General features: G+C 34.4%; 1 protein-coding gene across 1 annotated transcript in view; it reads right to left on the minus strand.

The window, feature by feature from the left end:
• Positions 1-286: 286 nt before the first annotated feature.
• Positions 287-27,072, minus strand: part of LOC150099328 (protein GDAP2 homolog) — a 165,308-nt gene continuing 138,522 nt past the window's right edge. The window contains exons 10-11 of the mRNA XM_090403551.1: positions 11,272-11,415; positions 287-1,592 (exon numbers count right to left, since the gene is read on the minus strand). Coding sequence (XP_090259677.1) covers positions 1,536-1,592; positions 11,272-11,415 — 201 coding nt within the window. The 3' untranslated portion in view covers positions 287-1,535. The remainder of the gene's footprint in view (positions 1,593-11,271; positions 11,416-27,072) is intronic.

Consider the following 27,072-nt stretch of genomic DNA (forward strand, 5'->3'; position numbering starts at 1 on the left):
TATTTAGGTAAGTAACGATAGATTAAATAGGCAATAATCTAAGAAAATAAAGTAAATAACTGTTGGGAGAGCTCCTTAGCAATATTAAAATAATTAGGCCATGAAGCTTTGTAAAGAATTATTAGTTTATGGACATTTTTGCACAAGAAAAATTCCAACACACATTTTTAATACTATTTTCAAGAATATAGTAATATATATATATATATATATATATATATATATCCACCCAATCTGGATGAAAAAAAAAAAAAGTGATTTTCTTTTAAGCAAAAGAAGACAACTTCATTACAAAATACTCATTTTATTTCATAAAAAAGTACCATTTTGATATAAGAAAATTTTAAATTTCCTAACATTAGAACAGTACTTAAAATTTACAAGTAACCAAAACAATCACACATACTTTAGAATAAACTTGAACAAAATTGAGGCAGAGAACTGTAAACAATAAGATGATAATCAATAATCAATAAATTACTTAATCAAAATGAGAAAGTATTTGAAACAAATTACATGACACATTTTGTGCAACTTTCTTACATAACTGATTAATAAAAAAATACATTAACTTAAGAAATTAATAAAGAAAAAAGTGATTTTAACTGATAATCTAGATTAGTAAAATTTACTCCTGTTCCATTTTGGTTGTTATATTCTGATGTACAGTCATGAAAGAGTACTAAAATTACATAACTGCTAAATTAAATAAGATAAAGTGTAATCAGATTAAAGATTACTAACTACTGTCCTGTCTAATATATCTAAACTAAAGTGGATTAAAAAAATATCTGACAAAGGATTAGCAAAACTTTTCTATTCTGTTTTACATGAAAGGATGATTTAGTACATTACCAAACATATGAATTAAAAATAATTATACATGTTTATAATTATGTATGTACAATTTTGTCCACCACAAGGAGTGGTGTTGACCAAAGTGACTCCTCAACAAAAATGATTTAAAAAAATATTGCATTTCTAATCACTAAAAATGGTATTTATCATATACATTAAGTACTTTTTTTCCCCTACAGAAAAATATAATACTATACATTGCTCTTAATCTATAAAATGACATTAAGCCATTTTATGTGATTTGTAGAAGTCTGAAGGAATGCACAACCTATTTCATTCAATCGAAAACATACATTTTAAGAATTTTAAGCTTTGGTTTATTCCTTCAATAGTGGCCATAAAAAAATATTTCTTTCCACCTTTTTGGCACAAAACTACCGCATTTCATAGAAAACTATCCTTTATTATATATAGGTTGTTAGCTAAGAAATGAACTTCACACTATACATTTTCTTAACTCTAAGAAATTTCATAGTGATTATTAAAAAATTACTTCATAAGTTCTATATTACAAATATTTCATATCTAACTTTATCACTGTTTCAAAATGAAGATCTTGATCACATCATGTGCATTTTTATGAAAATATTCTACCTTTTGCAAAGTTGTGAATGGCAATACAACATACATCTATTCTTTCAACTTTGATCTACTTGATTTCCAAAAAAAACATCCTCCTATAACCCGCCTGAAGATGTATCTAGTGACGACTGACAATATCTTACTCCATTTATCTACAAAATGAAAATAGAATACGTTATTATAAAAACTTTAGATCTTATTCATGTAAAACATACTTTTTTGTTTGTAATCATTATATTAGGATATTAGTATATGCTAATTCATTTGTATTCTAGCTCTAATAAGAAATATATAAAAATTAAGAAATTCTGTAAATATTTCTTATTTTTGGCAAATTCCCTTAAGCAAACTAACATAAAAGCATGTAACTTTTTTCAGAATCATTAATACTGAGTTGCTGTTTTAGAATTTATGGTCAAAGCATATGAAGGTTTGAAACCAGCATGTTATTATTTATATATTATATGCTAGCTAGTTTCCTTGTCTTTAGGAAGGAAATCCCATCCACCTATGTATGAGAATGGCTAATTCACCTTTAGTTGAAAAAAAAAAAAAAAAAAAACACTTCTTTGTATCTTAACTTGGGATTCAAATACTTTCCAAACAAAGAGCATTTTGTTGCTGAGTGTTTGGCTAAATGAGTGTGCATAATTGAAATTTTTTTTTTAACTCTACTAAACTATAAGAACAACATGCAGCTGTTGTAAAATTTGCAAAACAACAAAATTCACCAGTATCTCTGGATTGTTTACTATGGAGAAGACAAAATTAGAAAACTGAATTATTATTATTTTATTTTGATAGTAATTTCACAACGTAGAAAGTTCAACATACAGTGTGTGGTAGGTTAATAGCATGAATAGAAAGTTAAGAAGAAACTTAAGTGGATATGAAGACTTGAAGGAAGGTTGTTCACAACAGCAGTCTAGAGGGAATGAATGAGGTGGGGAGAAAAATGTATTCCTGTGAACGTGGATTTGAATTTTGAAAGAGATATGTATCCTAACAGATTTACAGTACAGCACAAAATTCTTAATGTTCATTGAATGAACAGTAACCATGGAAATATCTAAAAATTGCAAACAGCAGAAACAATGTCTGTGAAAGAGAATAATGAGATTTGGTGAAACTGGATTGCCGATTTCAGTCAATGTTTAGGCAGCTCCTTGAGGAACCACACCAAATGCAAGCACAATATTCCATGGTTTGAGAAATATTCTGCAATTCATATAGAATTAACAACAGTTCAGAGGTAAATATCACATCATGTGAAAGAAAACCTAATTTCATGGTTACTGAAGTAGCAATATTTGGGATAGGTTTATGCCATGAAAGATTTGCATATTTTTGAAGTCAGACAAAAAAATTTTCCATAATCAGAGGACTGATTATGGAAAAATTGAAGCAATTATCCTGTCAGAGTAATAATGACAACTCCAGAGAGATTCCAATTTTGTCCATAGTTGGTTGCTTCTACTCTATCTTCCTCTTGTATTATGGAGTTACTTTCCTCTCCTTCCACTCATTAAGAATTGTATTTGTGTTAATACAAGTTAATTAACCAAGTTAAAGACACTACCTATTCTTTTGCTCATATCAGCACCTTTACTGATATTCCATTAAATTCCAATGCCAAGTCAATCAATTTCTTGTGATGGCATTAATAATTCCAACTCATCCAGATCTAATACTTTCATTTAGTTTTATCTCAACATCAAGATACTGTAATGGGTCTACTTAGGATGTACACCTTACTAAAGTGATAACTTAATAACTCTGCTACTGATAAATCATGAAAAGCAACTGCTTTTCATAATTGATTCTATTTTCCTGACCATGGCTGTCATTTTCCTAGCCTGATTTTTATATTGCTCCTGGGGCTGATAATACCTATCTCCACTATTGACTTTTTTTTTATGCAGCTCTTGCTTCAAAATTCTAATTTATCCATTTAACTTCCATGCAAAAAATTGTCCCTATGAATGCAGTAAGCTATATATTCCTTCAGGCATCCTTTGACCATTTCCAATGCAGTGTTGATTCTTCTGCTATGCGGTTTTTTCATGCCAAGTAGCTGAGTATATATATTTTTTAAATCTTTTTTTAAATTCAAAATAGTTCAGTGGCAAGTATATATATATATATATATATGCATGGAGGTTCATTTACTCGGCTGTCAAAATGTTTGTTGTCAATCACGCGATATCGCGTGACGAGAGTTCTCGCCGGGCAGCCGATCACACGTTATCACATGGATGGCGCTGCTCGGCACGTTCATTGCCAATCACGCGTTATCACGTGGACGTCGCTATCAAGTTTCTAAGCAGAATAGTATAGTGGCCACAGCGAAACGGCGCGTAATATTTATATTGGCCAGGGAAGGGATCGACTTTCGTGGAGTGGGGATGGCTGCTAGCCATTGTCTATTGTTTATGTTAGCCAGTGCGCACAGTGGTGGCGTTCGGACAAGGCGATGATTTTGTTTAGTTATTCGTTGATTTAGCTTGTTGAAGTTTGGTTTTTATTTATTTTGAATATTGTTTTTTTTTTTTTTTTAGTAAGTTCCCTATAAATTTTGATAATTATTTTTTTCTATTTGTACGTTATTTTTAAAAATTCTACGTGATTATAAAAGACTGATAATTAAAGTTATAATTATTATATTTAAATGTTTTTTATTTGTAAAATATATAACTTATTTGACCGAATTACATATCACGCGATATCACGTAATAGATATTTAGAGTACATAAATCCTATGTACATAATAATAAAAGCATATAAATAATATATTAACTTATTTTGAGCACAATAAAAACTAAATAAAAAAATAAAAAAAATTTGGCCACCACACGAAATTCCAATTTTCAGCTTGGCAATGAACGTATTAAACATATTTTTAAAAGAATTGAATGACATAAACTGAGAAAAAAGGAAAAAGGTTAAACAGTATCACAAGACCAGCTTCGGCTTTTTACAGCCTTCTACAGTGTTTTTATAAAAGAAAAGAAAAAACATTAAACATTGAGGATAAAAACAGCACAGGAAAGTCACTATGCATATTTAACGTGAAAACGTTGTAGTTAATGTATTCAAAGCTGTTCCTTCGTTGGCCACATTGTTGGGTGAGTGCTTGTGTATAGCATCTCGTGAGCACCAGTATTTGATCAGAGCAGAATGACAGTCTGGGAAGTTATAGCTTAAATTATTATTTAAATGTACAGGGTTGAGGATGATTTCTCTAGATTCTACAATTTTTCTCTCCAATTCATCATGGCAATGGAAAATGTTGTTAGATCTATCCCAAAGGATTGTATGACTATGGTTTTCATCATCAGAATCGGCCGAAAAAGAGATATTGCTGGATAAAGCACTTGCACGCGTTCTCTTGTAAGCGACGTCGCTCCTGTGCTCCTCCATACGCAATTCAATAGACTTATCCGTCTGGCCAAGGTAAGGAATGTCGCAGTCGCACCATATCTTATACATACCGGGATATTTTAGATTGTGATGGCTAGGCTTTGGACGGTTCACTAGAGAGCAGATCTTAGGAAGCTGAGTAAATAAAGTTCTAATGTTATATTTTTTTAGAAACTGAACTTATGTATGGTATAGATATATCATTATCAGTCCCATCATTTCCCTCCTCAGAAACTTGGAATTATTTCTACTTTGGGACATAGAGCTCGCTCTCTTCTTGACAACCCAGATGAACTTCATAAAGGAATCAATTTTCTAAGCTCTACTTTTCAGACTGAATGGTTATTCTCAAAATTTACTAAAAAATTTCCTTTTTAATCCTCCTAGTCGCCATACTGAAGAAATGAATAATGTTAAAGGCAATATATCTATACCATACATAAGCTCACACTCTCAAAAATTAGCCAAGGTTCTCAAAATATATAACATTAGAACTTCATTTACTCTGCTTCCTAAGATCCTCTCTCTAGTGAGCCGTCCAAAGACTGTGACATTCCTTACTTTGGCCAGACGGATAAGTCTATTGAACTGCGTATGGAGGAGCACAGGAGGGACATCGCTTACAAGAGAACACGTGCATTGCTTTATCCAGCCATATCCTTTTTTCGGCCGATTCTGATGATAAAAACGACAGCCATACAATCCTTTGGGATAGATCTAACAACATTTTCCATTGCTATGATGAATTGGAGAGAAAAATTGTAAAATCTAGAGAAATCATCCTCAACTCTGTATATTTAAATAATAATTTAAGCTATAACCTCCCAGAGGTTATAGCTTAAATTATCTGCTGTGATCAAATGCTGGTGCTCACGAGATGCTATACGCACTCACCCAAGAATGTGGCCAACAAAGGAACAGCTTTGAATACGTTGACTACAGCGTTTTCACGTTAAATATGTATAGTGACTTTCCTGTGCTGTTCACAGTTTTTAATCTTCAATGTTTAATGTTTTTTCTTTTCTTTTATAAAAACACCTGAAGGCGGCTGTAAAAAGTCGAAACTAGTCAGGTGATACTATTAAACCTTTTTCCTTTTTTCTTGGTTTATGTCATTCAATTCTTAAAAAAAAAAAAAAAAAAAAAAAAAAAAAAAAAAAATATATATATATATATATATATATATATATATATATATATATATATATTTATAAAATTAATATTCAACTGACTAAAACCCGAGAAAGTATAACACAAAAAACTTTAATAAATCACAACTAGTTTCATCGGTGTTGCAACTTCTTCAGGTGAGTAAGAAATAACACAAAACTTACAAAACTAACAAGGTAAAAAAAACATGGACTTTCCAGCTTAATAAAAAGAAGAGGAATAGTCACAGTCATATTTGGATAGGTGACTGCGTGCTATTGTTAGCATGCGTTGAATGTGTGTGACAACTAATTTTAGAGCACCAGTACTGGATTACTGCGCTATGGGAATCAGGCAAATTGTAGCTCAGATTGTCGTTCATGTGTGAAGGATCCAGAACTATTTCTTTGGATTCTATAATTCGTCTTTCAAATTCATTCTTGCATATATATAAATTGGTTGTGTGGTCCCAATCAACTTGGTGTTGACGTTCTTCGAGGTTAGAGTTGGTGGAGAAAAGAACATGACAAAGACGTGACATCTCCTACATGTTCTACTGTAGGAGATGTCACGTCTTTGTTCCTCAAGACGTAGTGAAATAGATTTATCTGTCTGGCCAAAATAAGGTCGACCACAGTCGGACATAACTTTATAAACACCAGGAAAATGCAGTTGGTTGTGTTTTGGTTGACTCAGAAAAGAACAAAGTTTTGGCAGAGTTGTATAGTCGGTCTTTATATTGAATTTCTTCATAATCCTAGATAATTTTGGGGTAAGAGAGAGTTAATAAATGGTAACTGTATGTAAGTGATAGGGTTGGATTCATCTTCTTGTCGAGGTTGTTGACGTGGTCTCAAACGTTTAGAGATGTTACAAGATGAATATCCATTATTTAAGAAGGTGTTTTTCAGGAAGTTAAGTTCTGTTTGAAGGTCTTCTTCTGTAGAAGTAAGACATCTTGCACGATGGGCAAGGGTGGAGATGATGCCAATTTTTGAGGAGGGAAGTGATGAGAAGAGGCATGCTAATATCTATCAGTGTGGGTGGTTTTTCGAAAAATTGAAAATTTAAGACAGTCAGGTAATCTACTGATCTTTAGATCCAAGAAGGGGAGAATGCCGTTAATCTCTAGTTCTGATGTGAATTTAATGTTCTGATGTTGATTATTTAAATGGTTTAGGAAGTTTTTTAGTTCCTCTAAACTATGTTCCCAGATAAGGAAGACGTCCTCTATGTAACGTAACCACAGTTTAGGTTTTAAAGTAGCTATAGAAATAGCTCTCTCTTCAAAACCTCGTAGAAAGATGTTAGCTAAGACTGGGGATAGAGGGCTGCCCATAACCCGCTTGTTTGTTTATATATTTTATCTTCATAGTAGAAACAGCTGGAATTAATGCAGTGTGTTAGTAGAGCAAATATTTTCTTAGAAACTTTGTCCTTAAGAAGAGTCAGAACTACATCCGTAGGTACATTCGTAAAAAGACACGATGTCAAAACTCACCATTCTGTCAGAGTCTTTGAGATTTAAATTTTTTATTTTTGAGATGAAATCTTCAGAGTTTTTAATGAAGGAGGAGGAAATGCCAACTAGATGTTTTAAAGAAGCTGCAAGATATTTAGACAGATTGTAGGTAGGTGAGTCAATACCTTCCACAATAGGTCTTAAAGGAGTGTCAGCCTTGTGGATCTTAGGCAGGCCGTACAAACGAGGAATGAGGGGATGGAGAAAGCGGAGAGAGATAGTCTTGTTTGTCTGGGAAGTTCAGATGTAGATTTCAGAAGTACGGTTATGAAGTTCTCTTGTGGGATCACTTTCTAGAATAGAATAGGTATCAGAACTTAATAAGTTGTTAATCTTTGAACGATAGTCAGATTTGTCTAAAATTGCGTTCCCATTATCAGCAGGTAAGATAATAATATCATGGTTGCTGGTAATTAGTTTACGGAATTAACAACGGAATTGCCTCTTTAACTTCCTGTGTGCACCATGGAGTTTTGATTTTTCTATCCTTGCAGACAACCTCACCACATGCCTCTCTGGCTGAATCAATCAGGGTTTTCTTCAAGGCTTGCCACTGAATCTCCAAGGTTTGGTTCCTGTTTTCAAACTCTTTCATTTTTTCTTCAATAATCTTTGTGTATTTTAGTCTACAGTTCACATCTGAGATCTGCTCAACTTTTATTCGCTTTAAAACTTTCTTACATGTTATTCTTTTCAATATGAAATTCAATTTTATCCTGCTTAAGACTAAATAGTGATAACTTCCAATTTCAAATCCTCTGTACACTCTGGTGTCCTGCACTAGTGGAAAAACATCACTATCAACAATAACATAGTCAATGCGACTTTTCTTATTCCTTGCCTCTTCTCTCCATGTTGTGAATTTGTGTGCATTTTTATGTTGGAACATGGTGTTAGTAATAACCAGTCCATGTCCTGAGCAGAAATCCAACAGGTATTTGTCATTATTATTAGCTTTGCTCTTTTCTCCAAATTTTCCCAAAATATTTTTGTATGTCTCACAATCATTTCCTACTCTGCTATTTAGATCCCCAACAAGGACCAAGTTTTCCTTTTTCATTGTGTCAGTTGCTTTCTCTAAAGCATCAAAAAATTCCTCCTACCACTTCTACCTTAGTAGAACCCTCTGTGGGACCATAGGCACAAATAAGTCTCACTGTCCAATTCCCCATTCTGATATTTGCCCACATTACTCTATTTGAGACTGCCTGCCATTCAAGAAGATTAGCCTCGTATTTTGTATTGAATACTATGGCTACTCCTTCTTTTCCTTGATTTTCATTGCCTGAATATAATATCTTGTATTTATTGCTCAGATAGATCTCACCAGTTTTTGTCTTTTTTGTTTCAGTCACCACTATTATGTTCATCTGATACTTATCTAATTCTTAAGCTAGCTCCATTTCTTTGCCATTCAGGCTTCTTATGTTGATTGACAGTACCGATCTTTAACTCTGGTGATGTTTTGTTGGGGTGTGCTTTCAGATTTGTTCCAGTAGCTGACTTTTCGCTGTTCGCCCTGGTTCCCTGCAAAAACAACGGGGGTCTTGTTTAACTGGGCGACACCCCAGCCGGCATGAAATTTTGTCATGTTGTACCATCATTTTTTATTTTGGTTTAAGCCAATAAGAATACAATTTGGTTGGCTAAATCCCAAAATGGCAGCCCATCCTCATTCATTCAGTATCCAGGTAGATACCCAACAGGGTGCACCACGAGAAGGTGAGGATTGGACATTAGGTCAGAAGCCCTGGTCGGTTCTCCATATTCCTTTAAAGGCTATGTGGAGGTCTCCTCTCAGTTATACAGCTTTGACCCTTAAGCACCCATTTTCTAAAGGTTATTACCATACTGTTTGTTGTCCCAAACAATAAAATCCAATTAAGAATTATTTTTACTTTAGCTGTATCAAGAGGAGTATTAACGCCCCTCCTGATACATCTATGATTATGGAATATAAGTCTCAGATTCTTTATAGAGCTACGCCTCCATCTGCTAACACGACTTGTTCTGAGTTTAAAGCCTTGCATTCTCTAAATAAATAATAACAATTTTGTCATCACAAAAGCCAGTATTGGTTCAAGATAGGTACTTCAAGAAGTTTATACCTTGTTACTCTGGACCTGCTTCACACACCATCCACCTTCCTACAATCCTACCTTAAGTCAGATCAACAAATTGACAACTCATAGATGAACTCTCCTTTTGTGATGCTGAATTTAAGAAGAAACTAAAGATTTATCATGGATATGCTCCTAGACTGCATGATGTTCCTATTCCTAAGATTCATAAACAAGGTTTTCCTGTTTCAATGAAACAGGAAAAGCTTGTTTTTGGTAGAGTGCATATTGGTTGTCCCAGCTACAGGCTTGCCAAGCAACTTTCCACCTTTATAGCATAATCAGATTGCACTGCTCTATTCAATTTTATAACTTTGCTTTAGCATTGTTGAATTTTTGTTATGTATGACTGTGCTTATATTCCAGTTCAGTTCATATTATGGATGCATTGATACATGGGTGAAAATTTTATAATGAATGTTTCTTATATGACTTAGTCATTTTAAACTCTTTTTAAGATGTCTACATTTCTATTAGTAAATAAATGTCACTATCCTAATTAAAGTGAGACAGTGATAGTACTGCAGTTTATGAATAATAAGGTACTACTATTACTGTATCATCTTAAGATTTTATCATAAGTTGTAATAATAAATCTTTCTACAGCAAGCTCCTAGAAGATTAGTTCATTACAGTTTAAAAGTGAATTCCTTCAAGATTAGTACTGCCACCAACGTCTTGTCCAAAGAAGCTTTGGACAAGAACTTTTTTGGTAGTTTGTTATTGCAGGTGAGTTCTCTATAACACCGTTTACTATAATGCGAGTTTAACACACGTGCACACCATTTATTAATTTAATATATTTTGTACAGTAAAATAAAGTTATGTGGTTTGCTCACTCAATTAATTATTAAAATGAAATCATAAATTAAATAAACAAAAAAGTTGTTTCATATCATTTAGCATTCAAATTGTTTCTACACACTGATTTTATCTTTATTCCATAAATATGAGTACAGCAATGTCAAGTTGTGTATTTCCAGAGTAGGTAAGAAATCTGGCAGTAAGAAACAAGGCATATAAAAGAGACGTTTTGTAGGATTAAAAACAATATGTTTTTTGATTCAATAAGAAATATTCATTTCTGCAGAAGTTTAAGAAAAGATAATATTAGTATGTAAATCATAAACTGACTTACAATTCTTATTAGAAATTTAAGAATTCTTTACATTAAGAATTTAATGTTTAAAAGAGCTGGACAAGTCATTTTTGTTCCCTCCAAAGAAAAATTTTTCACTTTAATTTAAACTTAAACAATTTTAATTAAAACGTAAACAATTCATTTTAAATTACAAAAACAGTAGAGAAACCTCACTTTTTCAATAATTTAGATAAAATAAAATTTAAAATATTTATCATAAATGTGAATTTTCAGATAGCTGTTATTCCTTTTGGTACAGAGCACTTTGTATCTCTGCAAATAACTTTAATAGTGCTAAGTCAAACTGAGGTTTTCAAAAACTTATGATACAGTACACAAAGTAAGTAAAATAAACACAATTTTTGAGCTAAGGAGCAGCTAGCCAAGCTGTGCCCCAAATGCCATATCCAACTTACTGATAATAAATAATTTTATGATAACTCATCAAAGAAATCTTTCAAATGGAGAGGAAAAATTACCTTGAAATCATAATCCAAAATAAATGATGGTATGTCAAGTTGATCAGGAGGAATGACATAATATAAGTATTCAATACCACCCAGTGACTGAATTTTTTTCTTTATAGATGATGCAGTGAATGTAGTGAACCACCAAGTCATCAGCTGTAGTTGCAAATGGGAAAACAAAACATTAAAATAAATACTAATATTAACTTGAGCAATTAAAGTTATGAACAAGGAATAAAGTTAAGTTCAAAATTCACATCGAGTATTGTATTTATACCCCTCCCCACCATCACCGCCACCACAAGCCAGAAGAGTGTTTTTTTTAACCTTCTCAAGTTAATCTATTGTACCAGTATGAATTGCACTAATTTTCATCTGCAAGTGAACTTCCTATCTACGTGCATATTCCATACATCTGGACTTATGTTACAGAATGTAACTTACTAGTTTCAGAGAAACTTAATCTGCAGCCTGTCTTCTATTTTCTGTGATTGAGCAGTTAATTTCCTCTTGACAATACATGCTACATAGGCAGCATTCTAACATGTGATCTTTATGTCAATGAAAGTAATCGTGGGTTCTATTTTTCCACTTGTTCTTTTCTATCTGTATATAAAATGATCTCTCATCTGCTGTAAATCCTATCCATAGTTTTACTAATGACAGCATTCAAATGAGAAGAGCATAAAGAACATCTATAACTAGCATTGTAAACAATAATCTCCATGCAACCTTTCATTGCAAATAAAACAGATCCGTCTTGCACAAAATTCGCTTCATTTCCCTTTATTTCTATGATGATACCTAAATTCAAATGCAACATAAGATTTCTTCCTGGTTCACTTTATCAAATGTCCTAACAACTACGATTTACAGATCTTTAATGTTCACAATCTCCATTCCTCTCAACTTTTCTTCTGCCAGGAAAAGGTTGAAGTAAATGTCTGTAAGAAAGAGCAGAATGTACACCTTTTTAAGATGCCTTTAGGGGCATTATATCAAATAGGAGAGCATTATCAATAGTTGAACAGATTTGTGATTTGTTGTTGAGAGGTAAAGTAATGACTGGGAGAAAACCTAATTTATTGGATGCTGAAGAGTTGACAGAGACAAGACCTGTGACATATATATGTTACCGCTAAAGTGCAAAAACCGTTAATGTGCACATTACCTAGCTAATCTGCAGATTAACTGATTTGCTCCGTTAACGTGGGGAATCAAGAGTTTTCCGCATTTTACCTAGGTAATGTGCACATTAACGGCTTCCGTATCGTTAAAGTTCAAAAGTTTGTTTCTCTCATTTCCTTTCCCTACTCCTTCCCCCCTCTCCCTCCACTTTTAGTTTGGTTTTTTAATAACATAATTTTATCATATGTATTTTTTCTTAATTGTAATAATATTTTAAACCGTTTGATTCCTTGTATTATATTAATTGATTGATGATTGATTCTATCAACTAATTTGTTGATTGTTTGATTGTATTAACTTGATTCTTTAGATATCAAAAAATAAATAAATAACATTATCTTAATTTAAACATACAGAAACGTTGCTGTTGTTCCAGCAAAGATCTTATTTTCACTTTAACGAGTGCCTAGTAGGTAATGTGCAGATTACCTAGGTAATTTGAGAAATGAAACAATTTTCCGCACATTAACGGATCACCGTAGTTAATCTGCACAATACCTAGATAATCTGCAGAATAACTGATTTCTGCACTTTAGCGGTAACATATACTTAAAGAAAGATTGGAGGTCAGGGCTATCCCAAGAAGAGAAATCGCATCTTATTTAGATGATCTGGGGGACTGCCAAAAGTAAGAGTGGAAAATGAGCATTCCTTTCAATGAGAATTAAGATAGGAGAGTACTTGTGTTTCTTTAAGGTTATCAGAATCCTAACAAATGATTTCGAATTCAGTATTAAAAGATGCATAAACAGATATTCTCAAAGATTTTTTCAGTTGTGTAGTGTACATCTAAGGAAAGAAAGAGAATGCAAGATACTAACAGAAACAAAACTCTGGACTGGATTTCCAATCGGATAATGATCCACCATCACATGTAATATGTGATGAGTTCAGTGAAAGCTTGCAATCTGGGTGCAAAAAAAGAAGTCAGACTATTATGTGATAAGAGATTACTTAGCAGGTCTTATTTCCAAACCCAAACCACTGATTTGGAGATAAAGAAAGAGCAACCACTTGAATTCATCTAAGTTTTGATTTGTCTAAGGTGAGATGACATAAGTAAGACCTCTGTTGACTGAGAGTACTAGAAGCTGCACTTGTGATTATTTATTAGCGAAGAAATTTTCAAGTAACGTAGGAGATGGCTACAACTGGATTTTTCCATAACTTCAGGAAGAACTGAGGTAAGAGCAATAGGAGAGTACATCTGATGAACACTCCTATTGTAGAGAACAGTTAATACCCTATGTTGATTATTAGATATGTAGATTTAATGAAAAAACACTGATAGCATTATCAAAACATAAATAATTGACACTAAATAATTACACTCAGCCTAAATCAAAAATATACATCACTTACAAGACAAAACAACATCTTTGCTAGATGATATTAAAAAGAAACTCTGGCATACAACCTGAATTCATAAACCCAGAACATACTTGGATTAATTGTAGACAGTTTAACATACAGGGTACATACACATCTTCAACAAAATTATCATCTTTAAGAAACAGGACACAAACCAAAAAAAAATCACACTTCATCCCTTATAAAAAATATACTATTATGTTTTTCTTTTAAGTGTAAGTTTTGCCATCAAATGTAATTGAAAATAAATTTAAAGTGTACACAACCAAATTTTTTGAACCTGTAATGTTTTGAAGTATTTTATATGGCATAACCATAGAGTGCACTGCTATGGACTTTTAACTTTCCCTCCTGATTAACTTTTTATGGAAGATTCTTAACAGAAAAAAAATTGCACTCAGCACAGAAAGCCCTATCTATTTTATCAGGAAGATGGTTAATGCACTTAAATAACTAGTAACTTAAAATCAGTATTACTATGCCAATAGAAAATAATCACAGTTTACTGTTTTTATATACTATTTGCTAAGAAAATACAAGGGTGGTCTGAAAAGTTCTCGGCCTAACAAAAAAAACAAATTTATAATTTCAAAATTATTTTTATTTTTCAACATAATCTTCCTTAAGACTAATACATTCCAGCAATGCTCCAACCCCATTATCCCATTCCTGTAGTGGTTCTCAGTAAGATCTGCAAAATACCCATCTATAACTGCAATCACCTCTTGATTCAAAGAAAAATGTTGACCAGCGAGGAAGGGGCTTTAGTTTTGGGAAGAGATAGAAGTCAGAGGGGAGCCAAATATGGGGAATAGGGTGAATGTTTCAACAATTCATAGTGCATATCCCTTAATTTTCCCATTGCCAAAAACACCTTTGTTTGGCAGGTGCATTGTCCTGATGAAAGATTATTTTTTTCTTCTGCAAACTGGGTCTTTTCTCACAAATTTTTTCATCTAGTCTGGTTAAAATATCAGAATAATATTCCCCGGTTATTGTTTTACCCTTTTCAAAGATAATTAATAAACAAAATGCCTTTAGCATCCCCAAACACCAATGCCATGACCTTTTCTACTGATGGAACCGACTTTGTCTTCTTTGGCACTGAATAACTGGCTTCTGTCCACTGTTTTGACTGCTGTTTAGATTCTGGTGTGTAATGGCAAATCCAAGTCTCATCCATAGTAATAAATCGACGCACAAATTATATCAAATCAGAAAAATGCACTTGATCACAGCAGATCAAGTGAGTGAGCAAGTGTGAACCCATCTTGCACAACGCTTTTTCATTTGCAATTCTTCAGGCAAAATATATCCTACACGTTCTTTTGAAATGCCTATAGTCTAGGCAATTTCATGCACTTTGACTCACTGTTCATCCAATACCATATTGTGCACTTGATCAATGATTTCTGGTGTTGTTACATTTTTTTTTGGACGTCCTTCACATGGATCATCTTTATGGCCACGTTTAAACTCGACAGCCCATTTCGTAACTGTTGAAAAGCGACGAAGAGTGCCCATAAACTTTTATGAACTTTGAATTTCTTTTGGCGTTAAACCTTTTACACAGAATTTTATAACCGCACGATACTCAATTTTATGAATTTCAAGGGATACAGACAACACCTTTGCTTCAGACAGCTGTATAAAACCAACTACTTGATAGGATGAGTTGCAACTTCACATGGATACTTATGACAGATGTACCAACTTAGAAAAAAATCTCTTGCCGATAGTGTTGCCATCTATGGTCGAGGCTGAGCACTTCTCAGACCAACCTTGTAAATCCCAAGAGAAAAAACGTTTTCATTCACTGTAAACGTTTTCATTCATACAAAAAATTCACTCTAACTAGCTACCTACCTTTCATATCTGACCAATGCAGATTCCTTAAACTTTTACTAAAAAAGAGCAAAGATCCATTTGTTGGTATAAGTGGGCAACATATCCACTTTCCAACCTACAGGCTGTGGGCATGGATATTTGTGGCTGTCTTTAGATGGGAGATGAATTTCATTTCCTGATGTGAGACCACTACTGCAATTACTGAATTGTTGAAGTCAGTAATTGCAGTAGTTTTGCCACAGAAAGAGAGGTTGAGGTGTCTCTGCATTGTCAGGTGGAATGCTGTGGACACAGTTTTTGTTGGATTTGGCTTCAGGTACCACTGCTTGAAGTACACCTCCAGGATGTTCAGGTCTGTGTTCAAGGTTGGCAAAGGAGGTAGACTGGTATAGGATTGCCAGATCATTGGCATATATATATATATATATATATATATATATTTGCTTGAGCTGGTATGTGGTAAGTCAGACATGTAGATGTTAAATAGTAAAGGGGATAACACAAAGCCCCGTGAAAGACCATTGTGCAGGAATTTGGGCCTGCTCTTTTTTCCACCAGTATGGACATGAATCTTTCTATTGGAGAGAATGGATTTGGAAAGTTGTTTTGCACCTTATGATATTGCTTAGCTTTAGAAGCCCCTGATCCAGACTGTGTCATAAGCTAATGTTAGGTCGATGAAAGTGACTCCGGATTTAAGTTTCGTCTGGAAGCCTGCTTCAATCTGTGTTGTCAGGGCCAGGATGTGGTCACAGCAACTTCTTCCTGGCCTGAAGCCAGCTTGTTCAATCCACAGTAGAAATAGGTTTATGAAAACCTTTCATGAGTGGGAGTCACAAAAATCAGACTTCAATAATAGGATTAAAACAGTTTTCTTATATATATTAGCTAGTTTTGCACACACTAATACTGGTGGCTTTGTCAGAGTTTTAAATAAAGCACAAATATAAATAAAAACAAAGAACAAAGTTGTTTAAAAGCTTAAAAAACCAGTACAAAAGAAGATAAATTGAATCATCCTAAAGTATGAAGGTGAAGTTCATGTAATGTTAGCTGTTATCATGCAAAGACTGGAGGTAATTATTAGTGAAATTGAAATCTGAGATATTGAAGGATTTGATGAGAGACTTCCAGATTTCTGTTCCAAGATCCATGTGAATGGATAACTATAACAGATTATTTTAAAAAGAAGTCTGGAATAAAAGCTTTCTACCAAATATGGCATGGTAGAAATATCCTAGTTTACAGTACAGTTGGCCAGACTAGATTTTTTTTTTTTTTTTTTATGCTTAAACATCTCTCATACGTTCTTCCTTTCTCACTTCAAATGCATGGTTTGCCTGATGTAGGCCAGACCATGAGCATAGTATCCTAAATACTCCTGGGTGTTTGTAAGAAGGAAGTGCTGTCTTTAGGAGACCCAAGAGGCTGTAAACTGTTTGAATAGGCTTGAAAGTTGCTCTGATTTTATGATCTTTATAAAGAGAAGCAATCCTAATGGATAGACTGCCAATGTATGGAATAATGACTGAATCTCTATATTGGGCATTCTAGTTATGAAGAGAGGTGGGATGGTTGAAAATAAAATTTTATCAACCAATTTCTCTCCCTCCCCCCATAATAACCACTGAGAACAAATAAATTTGAGAGGAGTCAGAGTTTCATCTTAGTTCCGTAAAATTAAACATGATTGATTCTTGAGGATGTGGAATGTCTAGCTTTTGGGAAGGCTAGTGAAAAGATGAAGCATAAATAAATCCTATGTTAGCAGGTTTACAATATACTTCTAGAGTGATGCTATTGTCAGGTCTCCTTTTCTTCAACACTAAATATGAGGGTAATCTTGAATGGCAGGCAACATAAAGTAGCATGATGTAGACAAACATCAGAAAAGGGAACTGGACAATTTGGACGATGAAATTTATTTGTGCTTATGATACCGCAGAAGGTTCTATTAAGGAGGTAGTGGAGGAATTTTTCTGAGGCATTAGAGAAATCAGTTGATACAAAGAAAAATGAAAAGTTAGTCATTGTTGGAGATCTAAACAGCAGATTAAAAAATTATTACTGGACAAATAGTTTGAGAAAATTTGGAGACAAGAGCAAAGCTAATAATAATAGTAAGCAATTCCTGAATGTTCAGGACATGGTCCTGATTATTAACAAATTTGTCCAACATAAAGACATGAACAATATTCATACACAAAAAAGATGCAAAAATAAGGAAAGTCTCGTTCATTGTGTTATTGCTGATATCTTCATGCTGGTCAGAAAAGTATACAGAAAATTTGAACTCAGAAGTGACCATTTAGTTTTCTGTAGGATAAAACTGAACATTATACTGAAAAGAAAAGTGTGTGCAAGAAAGGTTTAAAATGAATCAAAGTTGAGCAGCTTTCAGAAATAAACCATAGGATCATCAATCTCCTGATATGTACCCCAAAGGAGTGTTCAGGTGACAGCACTACATGATTAAGTTCATTTTTATTAATCTCATACGAATAATTTTTCTCCAATCAGTCTATTACTTGTGAGAATGCCAATATTGTCATATATAACATTTCTTATTTCTAAGACACTTCTTTTCTTAACTGAATCAATCCACCTACCTAGACCTTGGTCTTCTTCTTTCCTAACATCTTGGCATCAAACACCTATTTTGTTAATCTTTCCTCACCCATTCTATTTAGGTGGCCATACCATCTTAGATTAGCTCTGCTGATACATTCTTGAATGCTAATAATGTCAAGTTCCTTTCTAATATCTTCATTTTTAATATGATTCTGCCATTGGTTCACTGAAAATTTTTCTCAGAACTCTCATATTTGTGGTCTCTAATCTTTGATGAAGTGCTTTATTTCTAACCAAACTCTCAGATCCATAACTTAAAACTAGTTTGAATACTGTCTTGTATAGTGCTAGTTTGGTGTTTTGGCTAATTTCTCTCTTATTCCATATAAATTTATTCAGCTGGCTAACCACCATACCAGCCTTGCTTATTCTATTGTCTATTTCCACATTTCACTTGCCATCTTCACCAAAAACTGCTTAAATAGTTGAAATATTTTACTTGTTCTATAGGTTCACCATTCAGAATGCTTCTGAATTTTTCTATATCCTTACTATTTTCATAGTTTTGGTCTTTTTATTGCTGATTTTCATGCCATATTTGTTTCAGCTGTTATTCAATTTAGTTAGAGAATTCTGGTGACTTGCACTAGATATGTTTAGGAGTACAACATCATCTGCATAAAACAAAGAGCTAATTTGACATCTCCAATTCTAATATCAGGCTTGATGTTATAATGCGATCCATACAGATGATGAATAAGATTGGAGATAATATGCATCCTTGTCTTACCCCTGATTTTACATCAAACCATCTTCCTGTATTTCCTTCAATTTTAACTGCTCTAACTTAGAACTTAAATATAGACTTTGTATTGCTCTGTATAATGTTCTATTCACCCTATATAATTGTAATGTTTTGAAAAGCTCTTTCTCTGGACACTTTGTCATATGCCTTTTCCAGATCTACGAAACTTAAGTATAGATCCTTTCGTCATATTCTCACAATTTCTCAACTATTTGTCAAAAGGGAAAATCTAATCTTGACAACCTCTGTTTGGCCTGAACTCAGCTTGTTCTTCTCCAAATTAATTTTCTGCAATCTTTCTCAACCTTTTTTCAAGTATGCTTGCATAAATCTTACCTGGTACACTTAGTAAAGAAATTCCTCTGTAATTCTCACTTTCAGTTTTATTATTATTATTTTTTTTTTTTTTATAGATGGGTACTATGAAAGCTCTACTTCAAACATCAGGGAATTCAACCTTCCGATCAGGCCCTATGAATTATGCAGTGTAACCACTGCATAACTTTTACACCTCCATATTTGAACATTTCTAGTTGAATATCACCTACTCCAACTGCCTTTCCACATTTCAAGTTTTTGACAGCTCTTTCTAACCTCAAGTATTAATATGTATTCCTCTTTGGATTCTTCTTGGAAATTTTCTAGTATGTTTCTGTAACTGCATAGTTTGTTTAACAGTCTTTCAAAGTAATTACTCTAGACATCTAGGATATCCTTAACTTCAGTTTTCATGCCACCTTTATAATCTTTGATTCTTTTTACAGTAATCTTTCTTCCATTTCTTAGCTTTTTCAGTATTGAACATTTTGCCACCTTCCTGATATTTATTTTCCATATTCATATCAAATCTTCCCATGTCTTTTGTTTAGCTGCTTTTACACATAGCTTAGCTCTCTTACATTTTTCTCTGTATTATTTTATGCTTCTTTAACTTCTTGTATCCACCATGGTGTTCTTATTTTTCTATTCTTGCAGACACCACATACCTTCTTAACTGAATCAATCAATGTCTTCTTCTGAGTTTGCCACCGAGACTACAAAGTTAGGTTCTTGTTTTCAATTTCTTTTTTTTTTTTTCAATAATGTTTGTATAATTGTCTACAATTTACCTGTAAAAGCTAACTATAGACTCAAAAAAAAAAAAAAAAAAAACAAATATTATTCAAGGAAAAAATAAAATAATTTGAAAACATGAACCAAACCTTGGAAATTCATGCAGACCCAGAAAAAACATTAATTTAACCAGAGAGAGCATGGGGTGAGGTTGTCTGCAGGGATAGAAAACTCAGAACTCAGTGATGGACTCAGGCATTTGAGGAAAAGAAGAAAGAAAGTATCGAAATTTCTGACAAGTAAGTCTGCTTGTGTTCTGAGAGAATACAGAGAAAAAATGTAAGAAAGCAAAGTAATGTACACTACCAGCTAAAGAAAAGTCATGGTAAGATTTTGGTAAGAACACAGAAAATAAATAAATAAAGATGGCAAAATATTCTGGACACTACTGAAAGAGCTTAGAAATGGAAGAAAGAATACTGTAAAAGGAATAAAAGATAATCAAGGTGACACGAAAATTGAAGATATTCTAGATGTGTAAAATAATTACCGTGAAAGATTGCTAAATGAAACAAGCAGTGACAGCATTGTGGTAGAAAACTCCTTTCCTCTTATCCACACAAGGCACTTATGTGATATAAGTCTTCTTGCAACCTTTCATCTATGTGTTTAATTAAAAAGCAGAAACCAACTGTAGACCAAATGAAAAACACTTGCAGATTTTTGAAAATAAAATCCTTGGAAGATATTATTTTTATGGCTATTTAACCTATTTTTGTTTAGGAGTGACCCTTTTATAATGTCATTGGCTTTTTTACTCAAATTTTAGGGCATTACTGATGTTTTATATAGACAGATATATGAAGAATAACAGGAGGAATAATTCGGACATACCTTTGCAGGATGTTGCTGGCTGTCTTCTTATTCAGCAGCATCCCAGCATATGGTGATATACATTCATCGGCTGTTAAAGGAAGGAAGTTGATAGAAAGGAAAGGGGATTGAAAATGTGGGGGTTGAGAATTATTTCTGAGACAAGAGGTATGTGAACCTTTTTTGAAAAACCAGTTTTTTTTTTAATTACTATTAAAAGTGGGCAGAGAGTACTTTGGGAGCTGTTTCAACAGCGTATCATCTTCGGAACTTATGGGGAAGTGGAGGCTATGTCATGCTAGCTTGTGTTTCTGTCTTTGGTGTATCTGTTTTGCTTCCTAATGGGTGGAGTCGTGACCTAATTTTTATGTTATGGAGTTTCCAACTCTCAGAAATTATGTAGGGCCAGTGGATGTTTATTGAGCTTTTGTCACATTTTATGGCTATCGTTTCTGATATTCTATGCATTGTTTCGTTTTCTTGTATATCTATTATTACGACCTTTTCAATTTGTGGGATATGTTTCTGTTCAAGGGCGTGGACTGCTATTTCTGTTTTTCCTGTATTTTGTATTCTGTTTTTCTTTTGGTTGTTGTATTTTTTATTGTTTAAATGTTCTGGAAGGGATGTTGCAGTCATGGACGTGTTCTTGTAGTCTTGCCCATAAAGATCTGATAGTAGAACCTGTGTAGGTGACATCACAATCTTTTTGGCAAGGAAATTTGTAAACCCTATTGTGGTGTTCTAGTCTTTCTTTGTGTGTGTGAGATTTTGTAGGTTTTAGAAGTGTTGAACACCAGCTTATAGTCAGTGTGTTTGAAAATGTATTTGTAGGTTTTGGATGTATGGCAGTTTGATGGTTTTTTGTGTTGGGAAGTTTTTTTTGGTTGTTGGATTGTTTTGATGGGTTTTTACTGTTTCATTGGCATAATTTGTTAACTGTGTTGGGGTAATTGCGATTTTTAAAAATCTGTGTTAACTTCTTTATTTCTGTGTTGAGATAATTATGTGTAGTCAAAAACTTGTAAGCATTTTTAAACTGTGCAAGGATGACTGATTTCTTAATAGAATAAGGATGGTGAGTTGAAGTGGAGGTAGTTTTCGATATGTGTGGGTTTGTGGAATATTTTTGTGGCCATTGTGTTGCTTGTTCTAACTAATGTCAAATTTAGGAAATTGACGAATTTTTCATGTTCTGCTTCTATGGTGAATTTTAGTCTGTTGCTGAAGTCATTAAGGGATGCTTGTAAAGTGGTGATGTGTGTTGGTACCCCAATGCATAGAATATCATCCATATTGGCCATAAAAGGTGATGCTAGGGGAGGGAGGGAGGAAGGGCTGAGTAGGTGTTATTCTATGTGTGATAAGAATAATTCAGCTAATTGTCTGCTGATATTTTGGCGCATATGGAGTCCAAAAATTTGGATATAAATGTTATCGTTAAATTTAAAGAAGTTTGCTGAGATTACTAGTTTGATTAGGTTTATGATATTGCTGGGCGATAATTTTGTTCATGAACCTAGGATGTGTATGATGGCTAACATTCTGGGGAAGTCACCGTTGGTGTATAGCGAAGTTGCGTCTAACGAAGTGAGGACAAGAACTTTTTTTTGTCCTCACTTTTCAAAACAAACTTTGCAACACAAAAAATCTCAAACTGCCATACATCCAAAACCTACAATTACATTTTCAAACACACCGACTATAAGCCGGTGTTCATCATGAACCAAAAATTGGCAACACTTCTAAAACCTATAAAATCTCACACACACAAAGAGATATTAGAACACCACAATGTGGTTTACAAATTTCCTTGCCAACAAGATTATGATGTCACCTACACAGGTTCTACTATCAGATCTTTATGGGCAAGACCACTTCCATGACTGCAACATCCCACTTCCAGAACATTTAAACAATAAAAAATGCAACAACCAAAAGAAAAACAGAAATAGGAGTCCATGCCATTGAACAGAAACATACCCCACAAATCGACAAGGTCATAATAATAGATATACAAAAAAATGAGATAATGCTTAGAATATTAGAAATGATAGCCATAAAATGTGACAAAAACTAAAGTCAATAAACGTCCATCGACCCTACATAATTTTAGAGTTGGAAGCTCCATAAAATAAAAATTAGGTCACGACTCCGACCAAAAGGAAACAACACAGATACATCAAAGACAGAAACACAAGCTAGCATGACATAGCCTTCACTTCCCCCCATGAGCTACAAAGATGACGCACTGTCGAAATGGCTTACACCCAATTACTCCCATCCCACCATATCCTTCTCCTTTCCCCAAAATTTCTATTTTTCACCCCCCACCCTACCCCAAAGTACTCTCTGTCCGTGTTTAATAATAATTAAAAAACCCGGGTTTTTCAAAAATGGTTCACATACTTCTTGCCTCAGTAATAATTCTCCTACACCTCTCGATCCCCACATTTCCGTGTGTAGAGGCTTAAGTGCTCTGAGGACATCATGTTGGAGGCTTAATGGATTTTTTTACAACACTCAAAAAGAATTAAAATAGAATTTAATACTTCCTATATTTCGTCCTAGTCACTAGGACATCTACAGGGATTACAAAAACAATTAATGTAACATATACACAAATAACAAACAATACTAAGCCCAACCACGTGGGTGACACTAAAGTCCTATCCAGGTAGAGCACCCTCTAAGGGCAGTAGTAGGTGGCCTGGAATGTAAGGTGGGAATTCTGGTGATGCGTGTTTCCCAAATCTTCGGAAGCTTAATGCAACCGTATTTATTGAGATTTGGTTGGTTTTTGAGAGCTGCTGCTGCTTCTAAGAAAAGTCTCTCTTTCTTGAATTTGCTGTGGTGGAGCATAGTGGTTTTCTTCCATGATACCCTGTGGGTGGTGTCCAAAACATGGTCAGCCAAGCCTGAATGGCCATAGTTGTGTTTCAAGATGTAAGACTTGTGTTCCTCTACACGGATGGATGCTGATCTGCCTGTCTGTCCAAAGTACGCCAGCTTACAGGAACAGGGTACTTTGTAAACTCCAGGCAGAGAGAGAGGAGGGAGCTGATCTTTCGTAGAACGGATAAGGGTAGCAAGTTTGCGGTGGGGCTTATATGCTGTGTGTAGGTTGTACTGTTTTAGTATCTTGGCTATTTTTTCGGATGTGCCATGGATGTAGGGTATGGTGATGGCATTTTTAAATTCTTGTTGACGAGAAGGACGGGGAATGGGGGAGGAGTTGATTATTTTTTTGATACTGTGATCGCTGTAGCCATTGGAGAGGAAAGTGCTGTGTATGTGGTTAAGCTCAGTAGTGAGGGCGGTTCCACTGGAACAAAGATTGTGGGCTCTCTTGGTAAGAGTTTTAATAATGCCATATTGTTGAGCAGGGTGGTGGTGGGAGAGTTTGTGAATGCATCTGCCTGTGTGCATAGGTTTTCTATATACAGCGAAGGAAAGTGTACCAATAGGAAGGCATGTAACTAAGGTGTCTAGGAAAGGTAAACTACTGTTCTTTTCCCTTTCCATCGTAAACTAGATTCTTGGATGTAGGATGTTGAGGTGACTGAGGAAGAAGTCTAACGTGTCTGGGCCATGAGGCCAAATAGAGAACACATCATCTACATATCTTAGCCAGATAGAAGGTTTGAGTGGGGCTGAGTCTATGGCTCGTTTTTCGAAATCTTCCATATAGAAATTGGCAAGGGGGGGGGTGAGAGGAGGGAATCCATGGCAGTTCCCTCTATCTGCTTGTAGATTTTGTTGTTCCAAGAGAAATACCCAGAGTTAATGGCAAAGGAAAAGAGATCTAAGATGTCAGAGGGAAAAACGTTTTCTAAGAGAGATAAGGTGTCAATTAAGGGAATATTGGTAAACAAAGAGGAGATATCAAAGCTTACCAATATGTCTGTCTTATTCAAGGTTAAATTTTCTGTGAGGGCTTTAAAGTAGGTCGAGTTTTTTATATAGGAAGGGGACCTTCCGGTGAGGGGGGATCAGAGAGTTGGCCAGCTGTTTAGATAGTCTATAGCAAGGTGCATTGGTGGCATCTACTATAGGCCTGAGTGGGGAATTGGGTTTGTGGATTTTTGGTAAACCGTATATTTGGGGGGGACGGGAGCGGAAAGGTTTAAGTTTTTTCGTGAAGTCAGGGGGCCAGGAAGATACTTTTTTGAGTAAGATTTTTAGTTTCTTAACTTGTGTTTTTGTGGGGTCGTGTTCTAGCGGGATGTAGGTAGGGCGATCATGGAGGATAATGTTCATTTTACGATTGTATTCACTGGTATTAAGAACGACTGTGGCATTACCCTTAGCCGCTCTGGTGATGACGATACTTTTTTCTTTACGTAGTTTCAGGAGAGCCGTGCATTGGGCATATGATAAATTACACCAAGGACTTTATAATTTATAATAAATACCAAGGACTTTAGTGTCACCCACGTGGTTGGGCTTAGTATTGTTTGTTATTTGTGTATATGTTACATTAATTGTTTTTGTAATCCCCGTAGATGTCCTAGTGACTAGGACGAAATATAGGAAGTATTAAATTCTATTTTAATTCTTTTTGAGTGTTGTAAAAAATCCATTAAGCCTCCAACATGAGATCCCCACATTTCCAACCCCCCCCTTCCTTTCTATCATACTTCCTTTAACAGCAGATGAATGTATATCGCCATACACCAGAATGCCGCTGAATAAGAAGGCAGCCAGCAATATCCTACAAAGGTATGTCTGAATTATTCCTCCTATATATTCTTCATATATCTGTCTAAAACATCAGTAATGTCCTAAAATTTGAGTAAAAGCCAATGACACAATAAAAGAGACACTCGTAAACAAAAATAGGCTAAATAGCCATAAAAATAATATTTATTTAGAGGAGTAACATGGGAATCTTTACAGAAATAATACCTATAATTCTTGGAAGAGTTTTATAGATCTCACTACCAACTGAATCAAAGCATGTAGACCAAGATGGATTTTGATCATGCGAAGAGAACAGACAATGGCTAAACAAGAATTCAAAATAACACCTGATGGAAAGAGACCACAACGATGCTGGTAAAAGACAGCACTTGCAGCAAAGACCCTAAGAAGTTATAAGCTACGAGAAGAAAAAGCTGGCCCTACATGTAATTTTGCTAAGGAATCAAGCAGAGCAAATTGAGCCATCAGAGAAAAGCTGGTCCTCAATGAATATGTAAACAGCAGAGTATGGTTCATATTAATTAAATTAGGGAAACAAAGCACACATGTTAAAAAGATTATTTCACTGATTACAAATAAAATAATAACTTTACGTTTCGATCCCTGTATTGAGGTCATCTTCAGAAGGATACATTCAGAAGTATAAGAACTACATGCTGTTGCACACTACACAAGTAAATTACATCTACGTTGTTAACTAATCTTTTTTTCTTAGCCTGCCCTCTAGTGGGGAAAAAAAATAAAAAAATAAAATAAATAAAAACTACAATAAACTCTGCTAAAGTCCTCATGTACTAGGATTCTTCTGGAATTATACAGTTATATTACGATTATCTTCTGAATTTGTACAGGTTGCTATTGAATGTTCAAGGGGAAAAAAAAAAAAAAAAAAAAAAAAAAAAAAAAAAAAAACTTCACTGGGTCTTGTATTGAGATTTTTCTTTGTGGTTGCTATGAAGGTTGTAGATGGGTCCTCCACATTCTTGGAATTGTTAGACCATCATTTTTATTCAGATTCGGATCATGTTTGAGCATTTCACATGCTTCCTTGAATTTCCGCTCAAACCAGGTTTTGGTGCGGTGTAGGGACTTGGTACCTTTCCAGTCAATTCTGTGGTATGTTTGGAGTGCATGGTCAGAAAGGCTGGTTTTTCCAAAATGGAGGTATTTTATGTGACGCTTGTGTTCATCCTTTCTGATTGGGATGGTTCGTCCTGTTTCCCCTATGTACGGTATGTTACAAGTGCAATCTATTTTGTAAACCCCCGGGTGGGCTAAGTGTGGCAGGGGATCTTTGGAAGAATTGAGTAGGTGCCTTAATTTTGTCGGAGGTTTGAAGGTGGTTTTGATGTTGTATTTGTTTAGTGTTCTGTCTATTTCCCCCCCCCCCTTGAACATTC

This window comes from Typopeltis vanoorti, chromosome 14, assembly GCF_054136105.1.
Source record: "Typopeltis vanoorti isolate ZY-2024b chromosome 14, IOZ_Tvanoo_1.0, whole genome shotgun sequence".
NCBI lineage: Eukaryota > Metazoa > Arthropoda > Arachnida > Uropygi > Thelyphonidae > Typopeltis > Typopeltis vanoorti.